At 36.2% G+C, this 24,040-nt stretch overlaps 2 protein-coding genes across 4 annotated transcripts; one reads left to right on the plus strand and one right to left on the minus strand.

Moving 5' to 3' along the window:
* Positions 1–14,852: 14,852 nt before the first annotated feature.
* On the plus strand, positions 14,853–22,669 carry LOC107826479 (protein RESISTANCE TO PHYTOPHTHORA 1, chloroplastic). Of its 3 annotated transcripts, none has more exons than XR_012697966.1 (5): positions 14,855–15,325; positions 16,864–17,074; positions 17,732–17,901; positions 17,977–18,152; positions 21,421–22,669. XR_012697966.1 is itself a non-coding variant. In XM_016653466.2 (4 exons), exons 1-4 carry the CDS (start codon positions 15,038–15,040, stop codon positions 17,998–18,000), a joined length of 693 nt encoding a protein of 230 aa, XP_016508952.1. In that variant the 5' UTR covers positions 14,853–15,037; the 3' UTR covers positions 18,001–18,423. The 3 variants fall into 3 exon arrangements, 1 of the variants encoding a protein (XP_016508952.1); XR_012697965.1 differs by having other exon boundaries at positions 22,427–22,669; XM_016653466.2 differs by lacking the exon at positions 21,421–22,669 and having other exon boundaries at positions 14,853–15,325; positions 17,977–18,423.
* LOC107826477 (putative serine/threonine-protein kinase PBL24) lies at positions 19,527–23,451 on the minus strand. Its single transcript, XM_016653465.2, has 5 exons — positions 22,867–23,451; positions 21,764–21,936; positions 21,447–21,636; positions 20,687–21,075; positions 19,527–20,562 (listed from the first exon to the last, which is right to left on the minus strand). Exons 1-5 carry the CDS (start codon positions 22,964–22,966, stop codon positions 19,840–19,842), a joined length of 1,575 nt encoding a protein of 524 aa, XP_016508951.1. The 5' UTR covers positions 22,967–23,451; the 3' UTR covers positions 19,527–19,839.
* Positions 23,452–24,040: the final 589 nt, after the last annotated feature.

Raw genomic sequence — 24,040 nt, forward strand, 5'->3', positions numbered from 1 at the left:
TTAACAAATAGAAAAACTTAACAACAGCAGACGCAACATTATCAAATTATTTATTACAATTTTCAGTCACCACAAACCATCTAATTAGACACAAAACAGTCCAACCAAAGACAACTACATCCCATGTTCTTTCAAGTGCTATCTTATGGTTTCTCACTCAAACAACACAACCAACACAAGATTAACCTTAGGAACAATCAAGAAGATGTTATACATACCTTTGAAAATATCTACAACTCGAAAACCTATCTCACCTTAGCTCATAATAGCCCTCAATCACACCACAATATCATAGAAGCATCCTCGTATAGTCCTTAACAACTTTGAAGATGATTTGAGTTGATTTCCCTTGCATTTGGTTCTTGAGATCTTGGGATATGTTAGGGAGGGTTTTGGAGAGCTGTTAGATGAAGTTTGGGTGAAAAATGACCCGCAATGAGTCTGAAACACCTTTAAAAAAAACGTAAAGTCGAAGGTCGTCTCAAGTGGGTCCCAATCGAACTGCTTGTGCAGTCTCACAAAAACGTGGATATCTCACTTCTCCGATGTCTTATCGACAAACAGTTTAATGCGTTGGAAACTAGACTCGTAGACCTGCAATTTGGTATATAATATGTCCCAAAAAGACCTCATATAGCATACGGAAGGCATTTCTCAAAAAGCTTTATTACAAGGAAAATCCTTAGTCGGTTCTTTTTCCGCAACTTAAATCCGATTTTTCCAAAACTTATATATTATATCCAAACATCATATATAGTCATATCATGACTTTAAAATCATTTAAATCATGATTAAAAAGTATAATATTCATTACGTCACCTTGGGACGCACAAGGTGTAACAATTCATTACGACACTAATATTTGAAGTACTTTTTTAACTTTCAAATGGCAAAATTAACTCATCGTTCAGACAAGAAACAAGATAAAAACAAAAGAATTTCATTTTATTTAATTCCTTCTATTTTTAAAAGTACATAAATATTTTGCTATGCTGAAAAGAAATTGTCGTGACTTGTGGTTGTCTTGTAAAACTTGTTTCTATGGGGCAGGCTTCGCAGTCCCCGGTCCCGATGATGTATTTTGTTCCCGGATTGTTGTTCCATGGTTGACGTGGCATTCAATGTTTCCATATTCTCATATCAGCCCAAGTGTTTGAATGCGAATTGGAACACTGGAAGTCTTGTATCTTCGAAGATCCCACCAATGAATTGCTAGGTAATCTTTCACTCGGGAACATATCTTGTTTCCCCTTAGGAACCCATGCTATCGAGCGAAAGAATACCTAACAGTCCTCTAGTGGTTTGTGCTCGTGAACGGTCACGTAACCTCCATTCGGTAGCAAACTTAACTTTCCGGTGGGAATTTGCTATCGAAGCAAAGATTATCTAATCATCCCCGAGTGGAAACTTGTTCGTTTGCCTTGTTATGAAAGGTATTATCACTGCTGTATTCGTAGTATGCTTTCCATCACTGCCTCATTAAAAACCTTGCCAGAAAAACCCAATTGGGACAAAAACTGAACGAAGGGAAAAAGAGTGCAGCACATACTTTCCGTTTGACTGTTGTTTATCAGCAGTAATATCTTTTGAGGTGAGTCACGTTCTAGTTGTTGGGAAACTTGTCTCTGTTCTGGTTCTCCAACTCGTATGATTATTTTCTAGTGATAGCTGAAACCCGGTAAAGGCCTTACCATGTTGGGCCTAACTTTCCCGCGTTGAGTTCCCAGGTATTTTAAGTTACCTTTATTAAGACCAAGTCTCCTTCTTTGAAATAATGGAGGTTGGCTCTTCGATTATAATATCGCTCCATTCTCTGCTTTTGAGCCGCCATTCTGACATGCGCCAAGTCCCTACGTTCCTCGAGCAGCTCCAAGTTGATTAGCATTGCTTCGTTGTTCGATTCTTCATTTGCCTGGATATACCTTAAGGTTGGTTCCCTTACTTCCACCGGTATCAAAGCTTTTGCGTTGTACACAAGAGAAAAAAGAGTTTCTCCTATGCTTGACTTGGCCGTTGTTCGGTAGGCCCATAGAACCCCAGGTAATAAGTCGGGCCAGTTGCCTTTTGCTGCTTCCAACCTTTTCTTTAGATTTTGTATGATCACTTTGTTTGTTGACTCTACTTGACCATTTGTGCTCGGATGGTAAGGTGAAGAGGTAATCCTCTTTATCTTCACATCTTCAAGGAACTTTGTAACTTTTGCGCCGATAAACTGCGGCCCATTGGCGTATGCAATCTCTTTTGGTATTCAAACCTGCAAATTATGTTTTTCCACAGGAAATCGACCACTTTGTGTTCTCCGATCTTCTGATAAGGACCTTCTTCCACCCATTTAGAAAAATAGTCAATCAAAAATAAAAGAAACCTTACCTTTCCGGGCCGGTGGTAGTGGTCCGACAATGTCCATCCCCCATTTCATGAACGACCATGGGGGCATAACCAAATGTAGGGGTTCTTCCGGTTGATGTACTAGTGGTGCGTAGAGTTGGCACTTATCACATTTTTGTACGAAGTCTTTGGCATCTTGTTCCATATTGGGCCAGCAATAGCCTGCCCGAACTAATTTTAGTACCAAAGAATCTGCACCTGAGTGGTTACCGTATATCCCTTCGTGGACTTTTCTCATGACATAGTTAGCTTATGATGCTCCTAAGTACCGGGTCAGCGGGCCTTGAAAGGATTTTCTGTACAATTGGCCTTTCTTAAAGCTATAACGTGCAGCTTTGACGCGTAATGCTCTTGATGCTTTGGGGTCTTCGGGCAACTTTCCATGCTCGAGATAATCGATTATTTCGTTTCTACAGTCCCAGACCAAACTAGTAGAATTCACCTCATAGTAACCATCTGTGTCAAAGAATGAGTTCATTGGTTGTACGACCGTTCCTGATTCCGATCCCTGGACTTCTATCGATGAGCCTAAATTTGCCAATGTATCTGCTTCTGCGTTATCTTCCCTCGGGATATGAGTAATTGACCACTCTCAGAATCGTGCCAATAAAGCCTGAATTGTTACCACGTATTGTTGCATACGTTCTTCTTTGGTGTCAAAAATTACGTAAACCTAATTCACCATCAACTGCGAATCATATTTGCTTTCGATGATTTTGGAGTCAAGACTCCGGGCCAATTCGAACCCTGTAATCAAAGCTTCATACTCTGCTTAATTGTTAGTTAAGGGAATCTTTCTGATGGCTTGCCTTAAGGTTTCCCCCGAAGGCATGATCAAAACTATTCCAAGCCCGGACCCTTTTACGTTTGAAGCTCCGCCCGTAAATAAGGTCCAAACTCCCGATGTCGATTCCGACATCATTATTGCCTCCTTGGTTGCCAGAGGCAATAGTCCCCGACTGAAATCGGCCACGAAGTCAGCTAAGACTTGCGACTTAATTGCAGTCCTCGATTTATACTCTATATCGAATTCGCTCATTTCGACGGCCCATTTGGCCAATCTACCCGAGAGCTCGGGTTTATGGAGGATATTTATCATAGTGAAAGTAGTCACCACAACTTTCAAATGACATTGGAAGTAGGGCCTCAGCTTCCGAGCGGCGACTACGAGAGCTAAGACCAACTTTTCAAGATGTAGGTAGCTAGTTTATGTTCCTGTTAAATTTACTAACTTAATAAATGGGAGATTGCGTACCTTCGTCCTCTCAGACTAAAATTGCACTTACCGCAATTTCTGAAACCGCGAAGTAGCTTATCAACGTTTCTTATTCTTTTGGTTTTGAGAGCAACGGAGGGCTTGACAAATATTTCTTCAACTCCTTCAGGGCTTGCTGACACTACGGTGTCCAGTCGAAATTGTTTTTCTTTTTGAGTAGTGCGAAGAAGCGATGACATTTTTCCGATGATCGAGAAATGAACCTGCTCAAAGCTGCCAATCTCCCTGTGAGCCTCTGGACTTCTTTTACGTTATACAATTGATCTGGGATATCCTCTATGCCCTTGATGTTATCAGGGTTTACCTTAATTCCCCTTTGTGAGACTAGGAATCCTAGGAACTTACCCGAACTGACCCCGAAAATACATTTCTCGGGGTTAAGCTTCATATTATGCTCCCTCAGGATGTCGAATTTTTCTTGCAAATACTTCAGGTGGTCACCTGCATTCAAAGACTTAACGAGCATATCGTCTATATATACTTCCATAGCCTTTCCAATTTATTTTTCGAACATCTTATTCAAGAGCCGTTGATAAGTGGCTCCGACATTTTTTAACCCGAAGGGCATCACATTGTAACAATATGTACCAAAATTCATTATAAACGAAGTCTTTTCCTAGTCTTCTGGGTGTATCTTGATTTGATTGTACCCAGAATAAGCATCGAGGAAACTCATTAACTCGTGCCCGACCGTGGCATCAATCATTTTATCGATATTTGGCAATGAGAATGAGTCTTTCGGGAACGCCTTATTAAGATCCTTATAATCTGCGCACATGCAAAATTTATTATTTTTCTTAGGAACTACTACTACATTGGCTAACCAGTCCGAATATCTTACCTCTCAGATTGAACCAATATTAAGCAAACGAGTTACCTCTTCTTTGACGAATTTATTTCTTGCTTCAGCAATAAGGCGCTTCTTTTGCCTTACCGGAGGCATGTTGGTATCCAAGCTTAACTTGTGTACGACTATCTCCATCTGGATTCCTGTCATATCCTCGTGCGATCATGCAAAACAATCGGCGTTAATTTTAAGGAATTCAATAAAAGCAGACATGTGCTCTAGGTGCAATCCTGTTCCCAAATGGAATTTCCTTTCTAGGAATTCTTCGAACAACGCAACTTGCTCCAACTCTTCTGTCGTGGACTTTGTCGCGTCCATGTCTTCTGGTACTTGAAAATACCTTGGAACCTAGTATTGTTCCGACTCTTCTTTCCCCGAGCTAACTTCATCTGGTTCGGGGGCATGTGCCGGTTTCGGTAATTTCTATGCCGCACGTTCCTTTCCTTTGCTACTGGAGACCAAAATTGCATTCATCTCCCTTGTTGCCGGTTGATCACTCCTTATTTGTTTGATCCTCTCGGGTGTTGGAAACTTTAACAATTGGTGATATGTTGAAGGCACGACTTTCATCTCTTGCAACCATGGTCTTTCTAAGATGATGTTATACCCCATGTCTTTATCTACCACTTCGAAGAGAGTTGTCTTCATTACTCCCTCAGCATTCGTGAGCAGCAAAATTTCTCCCCGAGTTGTCACGCTTGTGAGGTTGAATCCAGCACGGAGTTTTGTTGCCGGGATAATGCTTCCGGTGAGTTTAGCTTGCTCCAGTACTCTCCATTGTATGATATTATCTGAACTTCCTGGATCCACTAAAACACGTTTAATTTTAAAATCTAACACATTTTAAGAAATTACCAGTGCGTCATTGTGCGATAGCATTAATCCGTTTGCATCTTCATCCGTAAATGTGATATCGTCTTCCCAGAGCCTTTTACTATGAGTTATCGATACTTTTGTCTTCTTCGCCGCTAAAAAGTGACCCCGTTAATTTTATTTCCTCCGAAGATCATGTTGATCGTTTGGCGCGGGGGTTCTTCTCCTGCTTTCGAGGTTTCTGCGTCGCCCCTATTCCGACCATATTTGTTTTAGCTCGGTCACTCAAGAATTCTCTGAGGTGACCATTCTTTAACAGTGTTTCCACTTCTTCCCGGAGGTGTCGGCAGTCCCCAGTCCGGTGGTCGTTAGTGCCGTGGTATTCACACCATAAATTGGGATCCCTCTAACTGGGATCAGATTTCATAGGTCTTGGGAATCGTGCCTCTTTGATATTCCTCATGGCCGACACCAACTCTACTACACTGACATTGAAGTTATACCCTGATAACTTTGGGTAAGAAGAATCTCGCGACCCCCAGATCTCTTTATCTTGCAGCGATCTGTTGTTCCGGCCACGATTGGTCCTTCTATCAATGGTGAATTTGTCTGCTATCCGAAAACTCCTGCCACGGCCTTCGATCCGCTCGTAGGGCAAAAACCGGCCCCTCGAAGTCCATTTATCCGTGTCAATATCATCTTTCATTTTTTCTCTGTTCTTCTCCCGTCTTTTGGCTAACGATGGAAAGCCAACCTGATCGTCTTCGATCCTTATTTTCGACTCGTACCGATTGTGGACATACGCCCAAATCGTTGCTTGAAACTCGAGAAGACTTTCCTTCAACTTCCGGAAAGCGTCCGAACTTCTCGGATTTAAATCTTTGGTGAATGCTTCAGCTGCCCATTCATCCGGGACTGCCGGTAGTAACATCCTTTCCTTCTAGAATCGGGTAACGAACTCTCGTAATAACTCAGATTCTCCCTGCGCGATCCTAAATATGTCGCCCTTTCGGGCTTATACCTTTCTGGCACCGGCGTGAGCCTTGATGAAGGAATCCGCGAGCATCTTAAAGGAATCTATGGAATGCTTGGGAAATAATGAATACCACGTTAAAGCTCCCTTCACGAGAGTCTCACCAAATTACTTTAACAACATAGATTCAATTTCGTGAGGATCCAAATCATTTCCTTTCACCGCTGTTGTGTAAGTAGTAATGTGCTCCTGTGAATCTGAAGTTCTGTCATACTTCAGCACTTCAGGCATTTTGAACCGCTTCAGGATTAATTCTGGGGCTGCGCTTGGTTTATACGGTAATTGAATATACTTCTTCGAGTTTGTGCTTTTTAATACTGGTGGTGTACCCCGGATTTTATCCATGCGGGTGTTTACTTCGTTCATGAACAACAAAAGTTCATCCTTGAACGAATTATTCTCGTTGTTGAGGCCGTATCTACTCACCCAGCCCCGTCGGAGCCAACTTCGCCCCTAGGAGTGTTATTATCAACTCTCTGCGTCGTCTGGTTCGCGAGAACATCAAGAGGAATTGGATCTCGCTTGTTTGCATTATTTGAGGCACCTGATAGCGCATGTTTCAATTCCGTCATAACCTGATCATGCCGCGTGAGATGGCCTAGAATGACTGTTTGTTGCTCTTGCAGGACCCTTACTGCATCCATTACATGTTCCTCATTAGCATCATCAAGAGTTGCCTCCCGAACCTGCCGAGGGTACCTCCTGTCATGTACCGGTGTGGCGTCGTTCCCCTCATTGCGAGTGTCACTAATTGAATCCTCGATATGATGATGTTCCCCTTGAATTTCAGGGTTGCGTGTGCCGTTAATAGTGTTATCTGCCATTTTTTGTGATTTTTTGCGAGTTCCAAGGTTATGAGTTCGGAGGTTTATGTGTTTGGAAGTTTGTGGGTTTAGAAATTATAGAGTTTTCGGGTTCGAAAGTTTCGCGGTTGAGAAGTTTATGAAATTTGTGGGTTCGAAAAGTTGTTAGTTCGAAAGTTTATGGTTTCATGTTTGTTGTATCTAAATTATTTATGAATATTCTTGAGAAGTTATTTTCCTTAATTTGCATACCAAACACCGAAAAATGAGTAAGATTACTACTTATTTTTCAAGAAAATCTTTTCTTGAAAAATATTTTTTACGAAAAATATTTTCCGTTATACCAAACACACCCTTAGTGTGACCTCATTTGCTCTAATTTTGATGAAGCTTTACTTACATGTAACGCCTAGAAAGCTGCCGAATTATATATTTTTCATAATCAATTAGTTCTGTTATGAATTTATTTTTTCTAACGATGTAGGCACATACGCATAAACAAAAAATAAATAAAAAATTACATAAATAAGCTACAAATAAACATTAATACCCAATAATTAGCCACTAAGTCGTGCTATAAAAATAGTCGGAAAAAGTTACTAATGACATACAATATTCAAAAAATGTAGGCAAAGTATAACTTTTTTCAATGTGCATGATTGAAATTATTGAAAGCACATAAATGAGGCGATATACAAAATCTGAGAAAGATTAGAGGTAATATGGGTATGTTTGGAGTCAAAAATTGTTATAAATGATATATAACATCCAAAAACCTAGGCAAAAGAGATTTTTTTTCCAATGGGTATGGTTGGAAATTGTCCGAAACACATAAATGATAAGTATACAATTTTCGAGATATATTGGAGGTGATTTGGATTGGTTTTGAATTAAAATTTATAGTTGAAATCGAGTTTACAATTTTTTATGTGACATATGTTTTTAACATATATATCTCACATACATGCATACATGAATATACATGAGAGATACATGGGATACACAAATGATATACGGGGATACACATCTCATCTTCTTTCATGTTCATCATCTACTTCAAAATTGACTCAAATATCAATTCAAACCACCTCAAATCTTCATCGAATCATCCCAAAATTGAGATTCAAACTCCCTGAGATGTGTCAAATCTATTCCCACAACACCCAATCGAGGCGAGTTTCAATTTCGGAAAACCAAATTTTCAAATTCAAGCTTAAGCTAGCTTCGTTAATTTTCAATGGAGTTTTAGCTCATCTTCTTCAAATTTATTATTTTTCTAGGCTACTATATCAAAATACTCATATTTATGATTTTTCTTCTTTCCACTTTTTCCTGAATTACATGTGTTGACAATCATATGCTTATCGTGGTTTAAGTATTATTCAAGCAATGGTTTAAATTCCCCTTGCTAGTTACTACACTTCAACAATTAGGTGACACAAAATTCCCGCTTATACGAAAGATTATAAGATTTAAGAATAAAGGACTTCCACAATTAATGCTGCAGAAAACGTAAAAGAATGAACAAAATTAAATAACACAAAATCTAAAAAAGTTACAAGGAATTTAGTACTAGTTTGAAAAATAATTACAAAGCAAGCAAGAAAATTTAACGCTGTATTCAAGAAATGATGTACGAATATAAAATTACAACCCGTTAAAAGACCGGATTCAATTTTCTAAGCTAGGATTTGGACAAATATTTAGCTTAAACTTGAAAAAAGAGTTTTTGAAGTTGTGTTGAAAAATAATTTTTAAAAGTTAAAGTTGTGTTTGGACATGTATTTTAATTGAAAAAAATTTGAAGTTTTGTGAGTGGTAGAAAAATCTTCTCCTAAAAACTGGGCAGATTTTGGAAACTTGGATTTATTTATTTATTTTTGTTTCAAAAACTGAAATATATTTTATGAATAAATAATATTTTTAATATTTTTTTTTGGAAATAAGTAGCCAAAATCTATGGCCAAAAGAAAGTCAAGAGTTTCAAATAATAAAACGAAAGCCTTGTTTATCTTCTTTTTAAGTCTAAATCTCGTAAGTTAAATTTCGTTTTTCCCCCTTTCAAAGAGGAATTGGGAAAGGGAAGATAGACTAATAGCCTGTTTTGACCAAGTTTCTTCACAAAGAAATTTTTTTTTTTTTTTTTAAGTTGAAGTGTTTGGCCAAGCTTTTAGAAAAGAAAAAAAATGCTTTTAAGAAGAAACAGAAATAAATAGCTTATTCTCAATACTTTTTTGAGAAGCACTTTTGAGAAAAATACAATTAGAAGCATTTTTTAAAAGCTTGGTCAACCACTAATTGCTGCTTAGAGGTATTTTTTAAATTAATTAGTCAAATATAAATTATTTTTCACCAAAAATACTTTTAAAAAAACACTTTTAAAATAAAATACTTTTCAAAATAAGTTTGATTTTTCTAGCTTGGCCAAACCGGCTAAAAAAAATAGAAAGAACTGAAAAGGCATATAGATTATTAGTTGGATAATAGTTTTCTCAATTAGGAGATAATAACAGGGTGAGTAATATATTATTTAACATTTTCTTAAACTCGAGAAAAGTTAAAAAGTATTATGAAAATAATTATTGTGGATGTCCATTTATTACCCCGCTATAGATAATCTTCCTGAAGAAGATTATCCATTTAGTACTCTGTTGAAGTTTATCTACAAGCAGCTGATGCAGGCAGGTTGCAAGCAGCTCAATGAAATGATTTGCAGCAGTTTCTTATTAAACAGGCAGGTTGCAAGCAGCTCATGCAGACAACTTACAAGCAGCTAAAGAAAAGCCTTGCAGTTGCTTCCTTTCTTCTATAAATAGAGAAGTTTTCAGTTCATTATGTACAACAGTTTGAAGTTGAATAAAAATATCAATCTCCCTCTATATTTGTCTTCGGTTTCTTTATTTTACAGTCTTTATTTTATAACACATTATCAGCACGAGACTCTGTCATTTTGAGCACTTACTTCGAATTTAATTTCTATTTCGTGTTCGTCTCCGATGTAAGGCGACACTCTTATGTCCGTGGTTAGATCTTGTTCATAACGAGTATCATAAGGCAGATTATATCCTTGAGGTGGTGAGTTTTTCTTCTTGGCAGTAGTGATATAGACATCACTTACATCTGGTGTGGCCAAATTTGCGTAATTTAATTTGAGCCTTTTGCTTATATTTTAGTATCATTATCATCGCTTGCTTGGTTATATGTTACGTATATAGTACCTATTTTGATATTTGTTTTCATCCTAATTATCTTAATAAATAATTATAAAGTGGATAACATTGTTAGATCCACTTAAACTCCAGCAGAGTTTGCAAGAAATATACAACCACCAGAAGTATGTTTCGTATATCTCATTGTAACTAAATTTTGTTAACCACTAGAAGTGGTATATGCCTATGACCACCAGAAGTGATAATTTAGGCTTTCTATGGTTACAATTAAAGATAAGCTAGAGAAATATTCTCTATATTACATGCACGCCTCGATTTGCTCCTGAAGTAGTAAATATTTTAAAAGAGGTTGAAGCATCACAATTGATGTGATTAATGCGCGTTCAGATAATTATATTCGATTTCCTGAAGGATGAGAATTTTTGATAAATATTAATCCATTCCCTGAAGTGAATGTGATAATATTAATAAAGTCATAAATATGAACGTGCTCTTGATGTAAATATATTATAATTCACCTCCAGAAGAGGTAATATGATTGAGAGAATATATACTCAATTTTTCGTATTTCAATTTGCTCCTGAAGAAGCAACACAATTGAAATTTTCTCCGAAAGCAGGAAAATATTATGAAACTATGTCTTTCTGTGCGTAAATAAAATAATGAGGTATTCAAAGTTATTTTTGAAGCACATTTTCATTCCTTGTAGTGAATGAAGAAATACCACAACTCACCTCCGGAAGAGCTAGAATAACAGATGATATAAATATTATTTTGTGGCATAAAGATCATTGTCGCACGTACCTGTTGTACGTAAAATATCTTGAATAATTTTATTAAGTATCATTCTAAGGCAAAATCATTCTTGTAGAATGCTTTATACTACAACCACATTAATATATTATGGTTAGTTATTGAGTTCCCCGAAGGAAATAACAACTCGTGTATCTTTCCTTAAAAGATGCAATGACTATGTGGTTGTCATATTGATACAAAATATTCAGATGTTAATGATATTTCTCCTTGAAGGGGATATTTGTCATAAAGTTAGTAGTAGAAATATTAAAATTCTTAATTTTCGTCATTTATAAATTTAGAATTAGTTTTATATTGTTTATTTGATTATGATTTTCTCTCATGATACCAGAAGTATATGAGTAATATTTGATAGTACAAAATGTATCAACAACTCCTGAAGAGCTAATTGTTTGTCTAGAAAACACATGACACCAGTGGTGTCTGATAAATATTAGATTGTGGATAATAAAGAAAGGCTCTCGAAGAGCTTATATACAAATATGTCATTCATATTATATGATTATGGTCAAAACATATGTTGTAGTAAACCTGAAGTTTACTAATACAAATGGCTATCATATTGAGACTACAAATGATTGAAAGATTAAAAATCTTCATGTTTCCACAATCATATGGGGTAAATATGTATGTGAGAAGTTACTCGCCTTATTTTTAAAATTTGTACTACATCATGTATCACAGTATGCCAGAAGTTTACTAATGCAAAAGCAGCCACAGTAAATCAAAAATTTACTAATACAAAAGTAGCCACAGTAACTGAGAAGTTTACTGATACAAAAGTTTATGCCATAGTAAACCAGAAGTTTACTTAGAGATAGCACATGCCATGATAAACTTGAAGTTTTCATTTGCCATTTTTAAATGAGCTATTTGAGAATTCAGATAAGCATATACTGAAGAACTAGAAGATTATTCAAGAATTCTCTTGTATTGCTTGTTCTCATAATAACTTGATTATACCAACTAAAGTTGGGAATAAAATTCCCGAATTCTGAAATATATAAAAGGTGAATATGGGCTCATTCACCTATCATGTGAACCACTTATAGATGCATATATAAGATGGTTACATGTATGTTTATTGTCAACCTGCAGTTTGACATTTGAAATTGTCTTTCTCAATTAAGAGCATAATTTTCAGATTATGAAATCAAGATAGTTTATCTTGATGATGTTAGTTTATATCCAAGCTAGTTTAGCATTGAATACCTCATATTAATGGCTAAACTATTGCTTACGAGAACAAAGCCTCATGTGTTGGTCTAAGATTTTCTAAATTCCATACAACAACACTTGTATGCATCAGACCAACAAAATATGATAAGTCCTCCCCTCTCAATTGGTTTAGGATCAGAAACCAAATATTTTTATTATCTAATAAATTTTGATGTGTGGTATATGATTAATTTCTCCACCATAATGCACAAAGATATGTTTTCCAAAGAAGATTGGGGATATGAGTTAGTTTTTCTAACATTTGGGGGATGAAATAAACAGCTGGAAAATATGCTATATGAATCGAAATATCATTAATATGATCCTCGCCTAGAAGATAATTCAAGTCAAATGCCAGAAGCATTTGCTGATCCAAAATTAAATATCATATTTCAGCTACAAATGCTCCTATTAAAATTAAAATCCCTGAAGGGTAAAGTTTACTGCACGCGTGAAGCGTAGTAAACCGATCGGTTCCAAAGGTAACAATCCTTATAAAGGATAGGAGCAAATGATCACAATGAGGAGGAAATGAGCTCTAGAAGAGCCCACGACATAATATTTTATGAAACTTCAGAAGAAATTCAGGTACCTGAAAATAAAGAAAGTGATGAGATCTCACAAGTTATGTTGCTTAGGAACTGATACAAAATGATCGTCGGCGATATATTTGATACAATTTAGTACACAATATTATAAATGATTGTGAGGATCAGACCTGTAGTCCAGACACCTGAAGATGTCATGCCATCTAAATGCAAGTCATAACCTCTACGACTCATTTGATCAAGTCAAAATGAAGATCTATGAAGGATTTAAAATGCTTGAAGCATATAATTCAAAGTCTCGAGAAATATACTCAATCAAATTACAAAAATCTTTGTATGAATTAAAATAATCAGGGCGCATATGATATAATCGCCTCACTGAATTGATGAATGAAGGTTATATAAATGATGACATTTGTCCATGCATTTTTACAAAGAAAACAACATCAAAGTTCGTTATACGTGATGTTTATGTTAATGACATAAATCTCTCATGAACTCCAGAAGAGCTCCAAAAGGAAAAACTTTGTCTTAGTCTACAAATTGAATATTTAGCAGACGGGATCTTTATCCATCAATATGTCTATACAGAAAATATCTTAAAACGCTTTTACATGGACAAAGCGCACACATTAAGTACACCAAATGGGTGTTTGATCACTTGAAGTGAATAAGGATCCGTTCTGACCTCCAGAAGAGGATGAAGAACTCTTTGGTCCTGAAATACTCTATCTGAGTGAAATTGGTGCACTTATGTATCTTGCTAATGCTAACAAAGGTGACGCAGATCATATTGGTTATGCAGATGCAGGTTATTTATCCGATCCCTATAAAGTTCGATCTCAAATCGGGTATGTATTTACATGTGGAGGTATTGTCATATCATGGCGCTTCACAAAGCAATCTATTGTTGCTACTTCTTCAAATCATGCTGAGATAATAGTTATTCATGAAGCAAATAGGGAATGCATATGGTTGAGATCAGTGATTCATTTTATTCGAGAAAAATGTGGGTTGGAATGTGATAAAAGACCCATAATTTTATACGAAGACAATGTTGCATGCATAGCCTAATTGAAGGGAGGATTTATAAAAGGAGATAGAACGAAGCACATTTCACCAAAATTATTCTACACACACGATCTTCAGAAAAATGGTGACATTGATGTGCAACAAATCCGTTTAAGTGACAATCCGACAAATTTATTCACTAAATCTTTGCCAACTTCAACTTTTGAGAAGATGGTATACAAGATTGGAATGCGGAGACTCAAATATTTGAAACAAAGTTTTCATCAGGGGGAGTAAAATACGCGATGTACTCTTTTTTCTTTACTAAGGTTTTTTCCCACAGGGTTTTCCGTATAAGGTTTTTAATGAGGCAGCTAGAAATGCGTATTACTAAATATGTATACTCTTTTTCCTTCACTAGAATTTTTCCCACTAGGTTTTTCCTAGTAAGGTTTTAACGAGGCACAATACCTTTTAATGAACATCCAAGGGGGAGTGTTATGAAAATAATTATTGTGGATGTCTATTTATTACCCCGCTATAGATAATTTTCCTGAAGAAGATTATCCATTTAGTACTCTCTTTAAGTTTATCTACAAGCAGCTGATGCAGACAGGTTGCAGCAGCTCAATAAAATAATTTACAACAGCTTTTTATTAAACAGGCATGTTGCAAGCAGCTCATGCAGACAGCTTACAAGCAACTAAAGAAAAGCCTTGCAGCTGTTTTCTGAAAAGCATCACAGCTGCTTCTTTTCTTCTATAAATAGAGAAATTTTCAGTTTATTATGTACAATAGTTTGAAGTTGAATAAAAATATCAATCTCGCTCTATACTTGTATTCGATTTTTTTACTTTACAGTTTTTTTTATAACAAAAAGAAAATTTTGGGTCTAGTTGGTCCATTGTTTCTCCCTCCAATATTGAAGAGTCATTTGGAGCCACAAATTAATTAGACACACTTCTATTTTATCCTTCCCATTTTCATGACTTTCTATTCCTTTTAATCAAAATATTGGTCCAATCTGTGTGCTTTCACAAAATCCCAACTTCTATACAATGTTGTAGCTGTACACGACACCTAAAAATCACAATTTTGTACAAAACATCCAAAGATGAATTCTGCTTCAATGTCAGCATCAGTTTTAAACTGCCAAATCTTGAAATTTCTCCCACCAAAAAAAACAATATTCTTGAAATCTCCATTACTTAATGTCAAAAGTTGCAGACTTTGTGTGTCAGCAAGTTCAAATGAGTTGGATAAACAGATAATAGAGGACCCAAAAGAGGAAATAGAAGAAAAGACTAATGGGGTTATTATTAACAGTGAGGAAGAAAGAAGAGGGGAAAATTCTACTTCTTTTGGTCCTAATGCTGTTCTTGATAATAAGGAACTCAAAAAGGTCAGATTTTTATGTATTCTTTACTCAGTTTTATTCATGTTTTGATATGCTTGAGGTCGGTTGGTTCCGGTCGTGAACCCAGAAATTTCGAGAATGTGTTCCAAATTTAATACTCCATCGGTTTCAATTTATACGAGTTAGTTTGACTCGTGTAGTTTAAGAAAATAAAAAAAAAGATTTTTGAAACTTGGGGTGTTAAAAGATTAAAAGGGTAAAAGTTTTGTGGGGCACGACATTTGTATGTTTACAAAAACTATTCATTAAGGGTAAAATAAAGAATTTAAAGTTGAATTATTTTCAATTATAGAAATGTGTTTTTGAACAGACTAATAAGTAAAATGTGTCATCTAAATTGAAACAGAGTGAGTATACATGTATAAAAAATACTTTTGGACCTATATACACAATATAAGTTTGTATATACACAATATAATTTTTCAACGAAGGGTGTTCGGTTGACCATCTTTCGTTCACATGCTAGTTATGTGGGAATTATAATACATGGATTGTCTATGCAGTGAATTAATTATAATGCAGAGATTGTTCTGCGGCAATTAATAATATAGAAATTGTTATACAATGAGTAATAATGAAAGGATTGTTATGCAGAAATTACTTGCTTTAAGGTTATTTTTGTCTTTAAATACTTTAAATCATGTATTGTTAATACATTGTTATCTTATTCTTTCTATCCCACATAAAAAAGTACGTATAAACGCATAAGTTAATGTTGGTATTATTTAATACTTCCAACCAAACACTACATAAATATATGCAGGAATTGTTTTTTTCTTATACGGCCAATCAAACGCTGCATAAGTTAGGCATGAATTATTTTTTTTAATCCCTCGAACCAAACGTAGTGTTATCGTTATGCTGGGATTATTTTTCCAATTTTCCCACCAAATGAACCTTTAGTTTCATCCTTTATGCGTTGCAGTGCTTGTGTTTTCTAAATATTTTCTTGAAAAATAGCTACTTCTATAATTTACAAGCATGATCCTTTAATTTAGAAAGATAAAGTATGCTCATTAATAATAGCACTAATACAGTGCTGATATTAGAGAAATATTACAAAGAGCACTACTTCAAACTTCCAAGGTGAAAGAATCTAATGAAAAATTTACAAGCATGACCTTTTTATCGTCTGTCTCCTGGAACTTTGTAAAGTGTAGCAGGTCTTAAATCAAGATAAAGGAGAATACTTGAAGTCTATGCGAAAATAGTCTAATTATAACTAATCCTTGAAAGATACTGGAGTTGATTTAGTCCCAAGATCCATTTCATTTTTTGATAAACGAGAAATTCCCAAACGCCAGTGGCGCACGGTTCAAAAAAGACTACTTATCTTCCATCCGGCTTGAAACTTCTCAAAATTCTGATGGTGCTTTATACATTTAACAGCCAAATTTTGCAACTTGAAATTTTCTTTTCAATTTTTCTTGTACACACTACACAGACAAGTATAATTCGACTAGCTTATAACTTTGGAGTGTCTTACCGTAAATGTGTGTTAACCTCAAAATACTCTCTAACAGGCTGTTCTAAAGACTGCTGCAACCTTTGCACCAAGGGCTTCGACTGCTACGAAAAATCCTGCTGTACCTGGAACTGTTTTATACACTGTTTTTGAAGTGCAAGCCTATGCTTCAATGTTTTTAGGTGGAGCTCTCTCCTTCAATCTCATATTCCCCTCAAATGAACCAGACATCTGGAGACTAATGGGAATGTGGTCCATATGGATGTTTAGTAAGTAATTTCGTTTTATAGACAACTAACCTTGCTGCTAAAGTAGTACAAATAAGATCATTTCTGTATGAGAGATTCAAAGTTGCTTTTATGACGTTGATATGTATAGTTCGTCTGTCCATTAATTCATTACGTTTTCCTTTCACTGTTCTCTTAATTGGAGGACTATGATTTGGTGGTTTCTTTTGCGGCTCTAGTTGGTTGCTATTTGAATCTGATGTTACTTCATTTAGATAGTTTTTCTCAAATGTCAGTTCATGTCTCATCATGGAAGAAAAAGCAATTGTTTTAAAGAAATATTATTTTCGTATTTCATAAACAATTTTCCTCAGTATGGTATCTTATATTCATTGTGATTTGAGTTGTTATGTACACGATGTTCAAACATTTTGTGTTATTATACACTCTATTCTCAATTGTGAATGCCAAAGTAAACACTAGCATAAAAATGTAATAGTTGATGCAAGGAGACACTATAATTTGTAATTTTAATGTAATTAATAATTTTTCTATCTCCCAAGATATTAAACTTTTGACTGTAGATATGCGTTTAAAAATAAATTTCCTTATAGGTGTAGAAAGTTAATTTTTACCCTTGCTTCTATTCCCTCAATTTAGCTTTTAATTTGAACTCAAATATTAATTTTTTTATTGCAGCTGTTCCTTCTCTTCGGGCTCGAGATTGCTCAAAGAATGAGAAAGAAGCTCTCAATTATCTTTTTATCCTCATTCCCTTGCTTAATGTTATAGTCCCGTTCTTCTGGAAGTCATTTGCTGTCGTTTGGTCAGTGGATACTGTAGCATTTCTTGGGATGTACGCTTGGAAGGTATTTGGTTTATTCAGTAGACAAACTGAGCATTGTTTATATTCTCCTCTCTGCTAACATACTTTGTTCGTGCAGCTTGGATGGCTACAGAAAGAGTGACGGCAAAAGAAGTGAAGGATCAGTGTCGCTCTTGTAGCTTCAAATAAGTAGCTCGTTCAGCTGATATAATCATCTCTACTATTGCTGCTTATGGTTCACGTCAAGTCTGCTATATCATGATTCGTTTGAAAAATGAAACATCTATGAGCAGAGTAAGAATATCTCAGATCAAGTTGCCTTGCTTCTGCTAGTTCGAGTTATGAGCTTTACTGCTAACACAGATAGATATCATTTTCTTTGGGTTAAGGGTTGCATACCTTTAATTTTATGTGCTCTGTGTATTTCGTTACCCTTAAGAAAGTACAGATGTTGTCCATCCTTCTTCGTACTGATGATAAATTGCCATTAAGAAAGTACATGCACTCTCCCTTCTTTTATGTACAGACAATAAGTTGTGAATATGAATTTTTGAACCCCTAAAAATACATCTGAGAAGTGACTTTTGTGTTTACATTGAAATGAACTTCGTTAGCTTGAAGTAAGAAAAACAGGGATTGGTCCAATGGTGCAGCCCTATATGTTGCGGGTCACTGTATATTTTTGGTGGGTTAAGGAGATGATATTGTCAGATATTTTCATTTAGAACACCCCCTCGAACTTTTCCCCCCCTCTTATTTCCTAAGTTGCGCGGACACGAGTGCGGGTGTCCGACACGGGTGTGGATCTAGAGGTCGGATCCTTCAAAATGTAAATTCTAAGATTCGGGGATACAGATCCTAGTACAGATACGGGTGCGGGGACCTAGCTAAAAATAATTCAAAAAAACATAAAAATATAAAATAATCTCTAAATTGTGAAAAATTTTGTGGAATACTTATGTATAGCTTGTAAAGTGTGGATTTCTTTTTTATTCTCAAGTTGTAGATAAGTAAATGATTCATTTTCTAGATAAGGAATATTATTTTCTTCAAATTTACCTTGTTTTGGTTCTGATTTCGGGAATCAAATTGTATCCCATCTCAAAATTTTCCTTCCGTCGTGTTCAAAGTACCCAAAATTGTTTGACCAAATCCGGTACGGATCCCATACCCACACCAATACTAGTGTTGTGTTGACACGAGTGCGGTACCTAAATTGCTGTGTCGGAGCAACTTAGCTTATTTTCCTCCGGCAGAGGTCTCCTTTCTGCTGGAGGCAGTAATATTGCATTTTAAGCAAATTAAATCGTTCCACAACCAAAAACCTGGCTTCATGCATTCTTCACATTTATCTGAAATGTTTTTTTGTATTTTCATGCGTAAATGAGAAATCAAATCTTGAAACTACTACTATAATAAACTTATTAGCTTGTTTCGTGGAGCTTAAAGTGACTATTATAGTAAAATTTATGAGCTTATTCAAGCCATAATATATTGACAGAGGGATGCTTTTTGAGCTTGTGGCTTATTGGCCTGAGATCTCCATGCACACGCTGCTATATTTAATACTAGTGAAACATCTTAGTCAAAAAGCTCACTCAAATAATCACTTGTGTCAACACTAATCATAGCCAAAATGTAAAATTAAGTTTGTCAAAATGGGAAATATGAAATATGGAAAAAGTTTAATTACAAGGTACACATGTTTTTAATTCTATACTCTGGTGATGATTTGAACCATTACTTTAACGTTATGATTCTTCCTTGTGCTGTGACTTGAATATGCACCAAAACTTCCATAATTAGAATTTAAGCTGCTTTGTTGCCTTAACAAATTCAATACTTACATTACTTGATTCCATGTTGCTTTTACTTCTGCGATTTGTGCTAGCAATTGCTCTCTTGGATCTTTGTTTTGTACTCAAACCAAGTTCTCTATCTGTGACTTAAATTTGAATCCATGTTGCAAGACTCATTAACATTATTTCCCATTAGATTCAACAATGGCATTCTCTCGACGCGCCCGTGTGATATTACTGTTGGATGTTCCGCTACTTGAACTTGAGTTAACACTTCTAGAGCGGGATTTTACCTTGCTTTTATGTCTCAAACGTGCAGAACCCCATTTTCCAGATTTTGTTGTCACCTCTCCTTGTTCATCTCCACTGTCGTCCTCATATTCTGATGATCCCGATGCGCTTCCGTATCCATAATCTGAACTTCCTCTATCATCCTCTTGACTATCATGAGCTTTTTGAGAACGTTGTTTGTCGTGGACCTTTTGAGAATGTTGTTTGTCATGGACTTTTTCATTGCTTTGCTGGTCACTCTCTCTGCTTGCATCCTCATTGTCTGAATCGCCTTGATCCTCATTATCTGAATTGCCTTGATCCTCATCATCTGAATCACCTTGGTCCTCATTTTCTGAACTCTCTCGATCTTCATTTGACTTATCCATATTTGATGTTGGGGTTGGATCTGGAGCTGGAGGCGAACTAGGAATAGGGTCATCGGGTTGTGGCATTGTAAGAAAACTAAGAGCAGCCACAACATCACCAATTAAAGGACGAACCATTGGTTCGTCTTGAAGACACATTGCTGCAACCCCAACTGCTTGATTTAAACTTTTGGCAGGAAACTTCTTTCCAAGACGCGGATCTGCCAATTCAGGGAACCTCTTTGGATCCCTGAAAAAGGGTTGTGCCTGTTAAAATCACATACATTTGGTGACCAGTTAGAACTATACTCGAATGCCCTTTTGTTTTTAGCTAAGCAAAGGCGCAAGAACTATGAGATTAAAAAGAAATTCTTGTATAGAATGTACTCACCCAAGCAACTAGGTTTTGCTCGTCTGCTGGTCTTGATGTATCCACTACGCGACGCCCTGTTATAAGTTCAAGCAAGACAACTCCAAAACAGTATACATCCGACTTCATAGAGAGTTCACCCGATCTTTCAAACTCTGGAGCACAATAACCATTTCCCACCATCATTGGTGACATATTTGTCCTACTCCCTCCACCTGCAAGCTTAGCAATACCATAATCTGAAAGTTTTGGATTAAAATCTTGATCCAGTAGAATGTTTGAGGGTTTCAGATCACGATAAATAATTGGTGGATTGGCCTTTTCGTGTAGATACTCAAGTCCATTAGCAGCACCTGAAGCTATCTTCATTCTGGATAGCCAATCTAATGGCTTTTTCCCATCTTTGAGGTCTGGAATGTAACAGAACTTTAGTTAGTACAAAATCAAGAAAGTTTATGACAACATGAAAGAGGGAAGGGGATAGTGATGGTGAAGAGCAGTGACGTAGCTAAATGTAGTTAAGGGGGTTCAACTGGATCCCCTTTGGAAAGTTACACTGCCCGAATAGGTTGAACACAAATTCGTTTCTACACATATAAGTTGTTGAATTCTCTTTGATATAAGGGAAGTTTGTAATGTAGTGGTAAAAGTCGCTCAAAAATTGTGTTAGATTTTTGGTTCGAATTTCAAGTGTGGCATTCTTGTACTTTTTCTGAATTTCTCTGTTCGAATTTCTGACTTTGCCACTGGTGAAGAGTGCGAGGTATGTGCATAAACTTACCAAGGAGATGATCTTCTACGCAACCCATAGGCAGGTATTCAAAGACCAAAATCCGCTGATCGCCATCAGCACAATATCCAATGAGATTGACCAGATTTGGGTGCTTAAGGAGAGTCAACTTTGAGAGCTCAACAAGAAACTCCTGGTTTCCTTGTGTTCCACTCCTGTCTAGTTGCTTCACTGCCACAACCTATTCAGGTACAAACCAGACATCAAAACTGATCTAGATTGACATTAACAAAATGATTTTCATTTCATCAGGTTAAAGTCAAAACAAAGCTGAAAGAGAAAGTTCAGTTAGTTTAAGGTAATTTTACCTCTCCGCCTTGAAGCGTTCCCTTGAACACTCTTCCGAATCCGCCTTCACCTACCAGGCATTCTTGCTTGAAATTCTTTGTTGCACTGGCAAGCTCACGGAATGTGAAAGTCTTAGCATTGGTGTTCCCATTTTCGATAGGGTTAACTTTGTCGCCTTTGTGAAAGGGTTCAGCTGGTGGGTTACCCCCAAAATACATGGAGAAAGTGAACATAAGCCTACAAATGTGTTGGGAAAACTACACAAGACATGTAGCAGCACACCATCTTGTCATTTTTTCTGAAAACCATAGCCATCTATTGTTTTATTTAGTAATGCTTGGTGCATGAGCATTCCCCATACCTCACTTGTGGGATTAGACTGTTTTGTTGTTGTTGTTTGGTGCATGAGCATAAGGGGGCAACCCTGTATACTAAGCTCCTGGCGTATGTGGGTCCGAGGAAGGGCCAGACTATATTGGGTCTTATATATGCAGCCTTACCTCGCATTTTTGCAAGAGGTTGTTTCCATGCTCACATGCCAGCAACTTTACCTTTAGTGCATGAACATATTTACTCAAAGGGGTTATGTTTTTCCAAACAAATCTTGCCTTTACTTCTAAAGACCATGGCTATATATTGTTTTCATTCCCTGATTGTCTTAAAACTATTGGCTTTCTACGCAGGGGTGGATTTATAGCTTATTTTATGGGGCACGTGAACCCATGGTCTTTCTGCCAAACTAGGTATTTTATGTACATATTTGTTAGAATTGATCTAATATTATCTGATGACGTTCATGCTCTAAAGAGGCTAAATAGTGCATTTGGTTGAATGCTTAGTATATTGTGAATGCTTAGGGTGATGTTGTTGTCTTCTTTTCCTTTCAAATTTATGATCCCAGGAAAACCATTGACTTTTGCATGACATATGACATCTAGGCATGCATGCTTCTCTTATTATTAACTAAAATGAGACAGATTTAGACAGGAAACAAAAAGGGTAGGGAAACTAAAGAGAAACATCAAGTTTTATGTTATTTAGGAGAACACAACCATGAACAATTCATTTTCTTTAAATTTCAAATGATCTATAGGAATTCAAGTATGAGATTAGAAGAACATACCGGGATGTGGTGGGGTGGTTGCGATCCCTTTAGGCTGAGCTACCGGCAGCTCCTCCTGCGGCGATTCGGATTTTTTCTTGAAGCAGGGGAGGCAACTCATGTTCTTGATCGTCTCAAAAGATCAAAGAAAAACTTCCACGGTCCTCTCAAGAAAAAAAAAAATCTCTTTTTAGAAAAATATAAGAATTAATATGAATTGTGTCTATTTACAAATGGAACTCAAATGGAAAAAGTCTACAAGAAAACAAATAAATTATTTCTTCACGTTGTCCCTCTCAAGATTCCAAAATGTTCAAAAAGAAAAATGCATGATTGTACATTAATTCATGATCATCACGTTCAAAAGCTTTTAGGTAGGAAACAAAAAAAAAAAGGTTAGGAGGAGGAAAAGGGTTGGCAATGGCCCTTTCCTCTCATCCTCCCCCTGTTCTGGTTCAAGAAAGGGTCAACGTAAAGATATTATTTCGAAGCAATCTCTATAGTTTTTTTTAATGCGAACATGTCTTGTAAAAGAATATAATTCCATATTAAGCTCCAATGTTCGTTTTGGAATGATATGGCTCCTTCTATCAATGGACCCTAAGGTTGTGGAGGTGTTAGAAATTGTAGGAAAAATAAATCACTTGGAGAGGAGGCAGGGACGACATTTTTTCTTTTTTCTTTTTTCTTTTTTGGTCTTTTACTCATATAGGGATTCTTTCTTTGGGGGGGGGGGGGGGGGGGGTTCATAAAACATTTTGGCTAAAAAATATTCGTGATCTCTCATTATTAAGTGAATGGTGATATTTTTAGTGAAGCACACGTATATATTTATGATTTATTACACATATCTCTCTTTATTATTATTGCTATTATTATTGTATGTTTTTTTTTTCTCGTGTACGTACGCTCATCAAACATCTTACGGACAAGCTAACGATAATCATGCGACATATGTATACTATATGAAAGTAAGTACCACCTGAAGAGGTTGAGGTTTATTTATTTATTTATTTATTTTATATATTTTATTTATTTCACTCGACTTGTAAGTTGTAACTAGACTCTGATTTTAGATTCTGCAAGCTTATTTTTAAAATTGACCCAAAGCATCAGCAACCCTCTAAGAATGAACTATGTTGATTCTTTCAAAATTTATAACCAATGGATTTGTCCCAACAACTAACGGTTGTGT

This window comes from Nicotiana tabacum, chromosome 13 (genome assembly GCF_000715075.1).
Source record: "Nicotiana tabacum cultivar K326 chromosome 13, ASM71507v2, whole genome shotgun sequence".
In the NCBI taxonomy this organism is placed as follows: Eukaryota; Viridiplantae; Streptophyta; class Magnoliopsida; order Solanales; family Solanaceae; genus Nicotiana; species Nicotiana tabacum.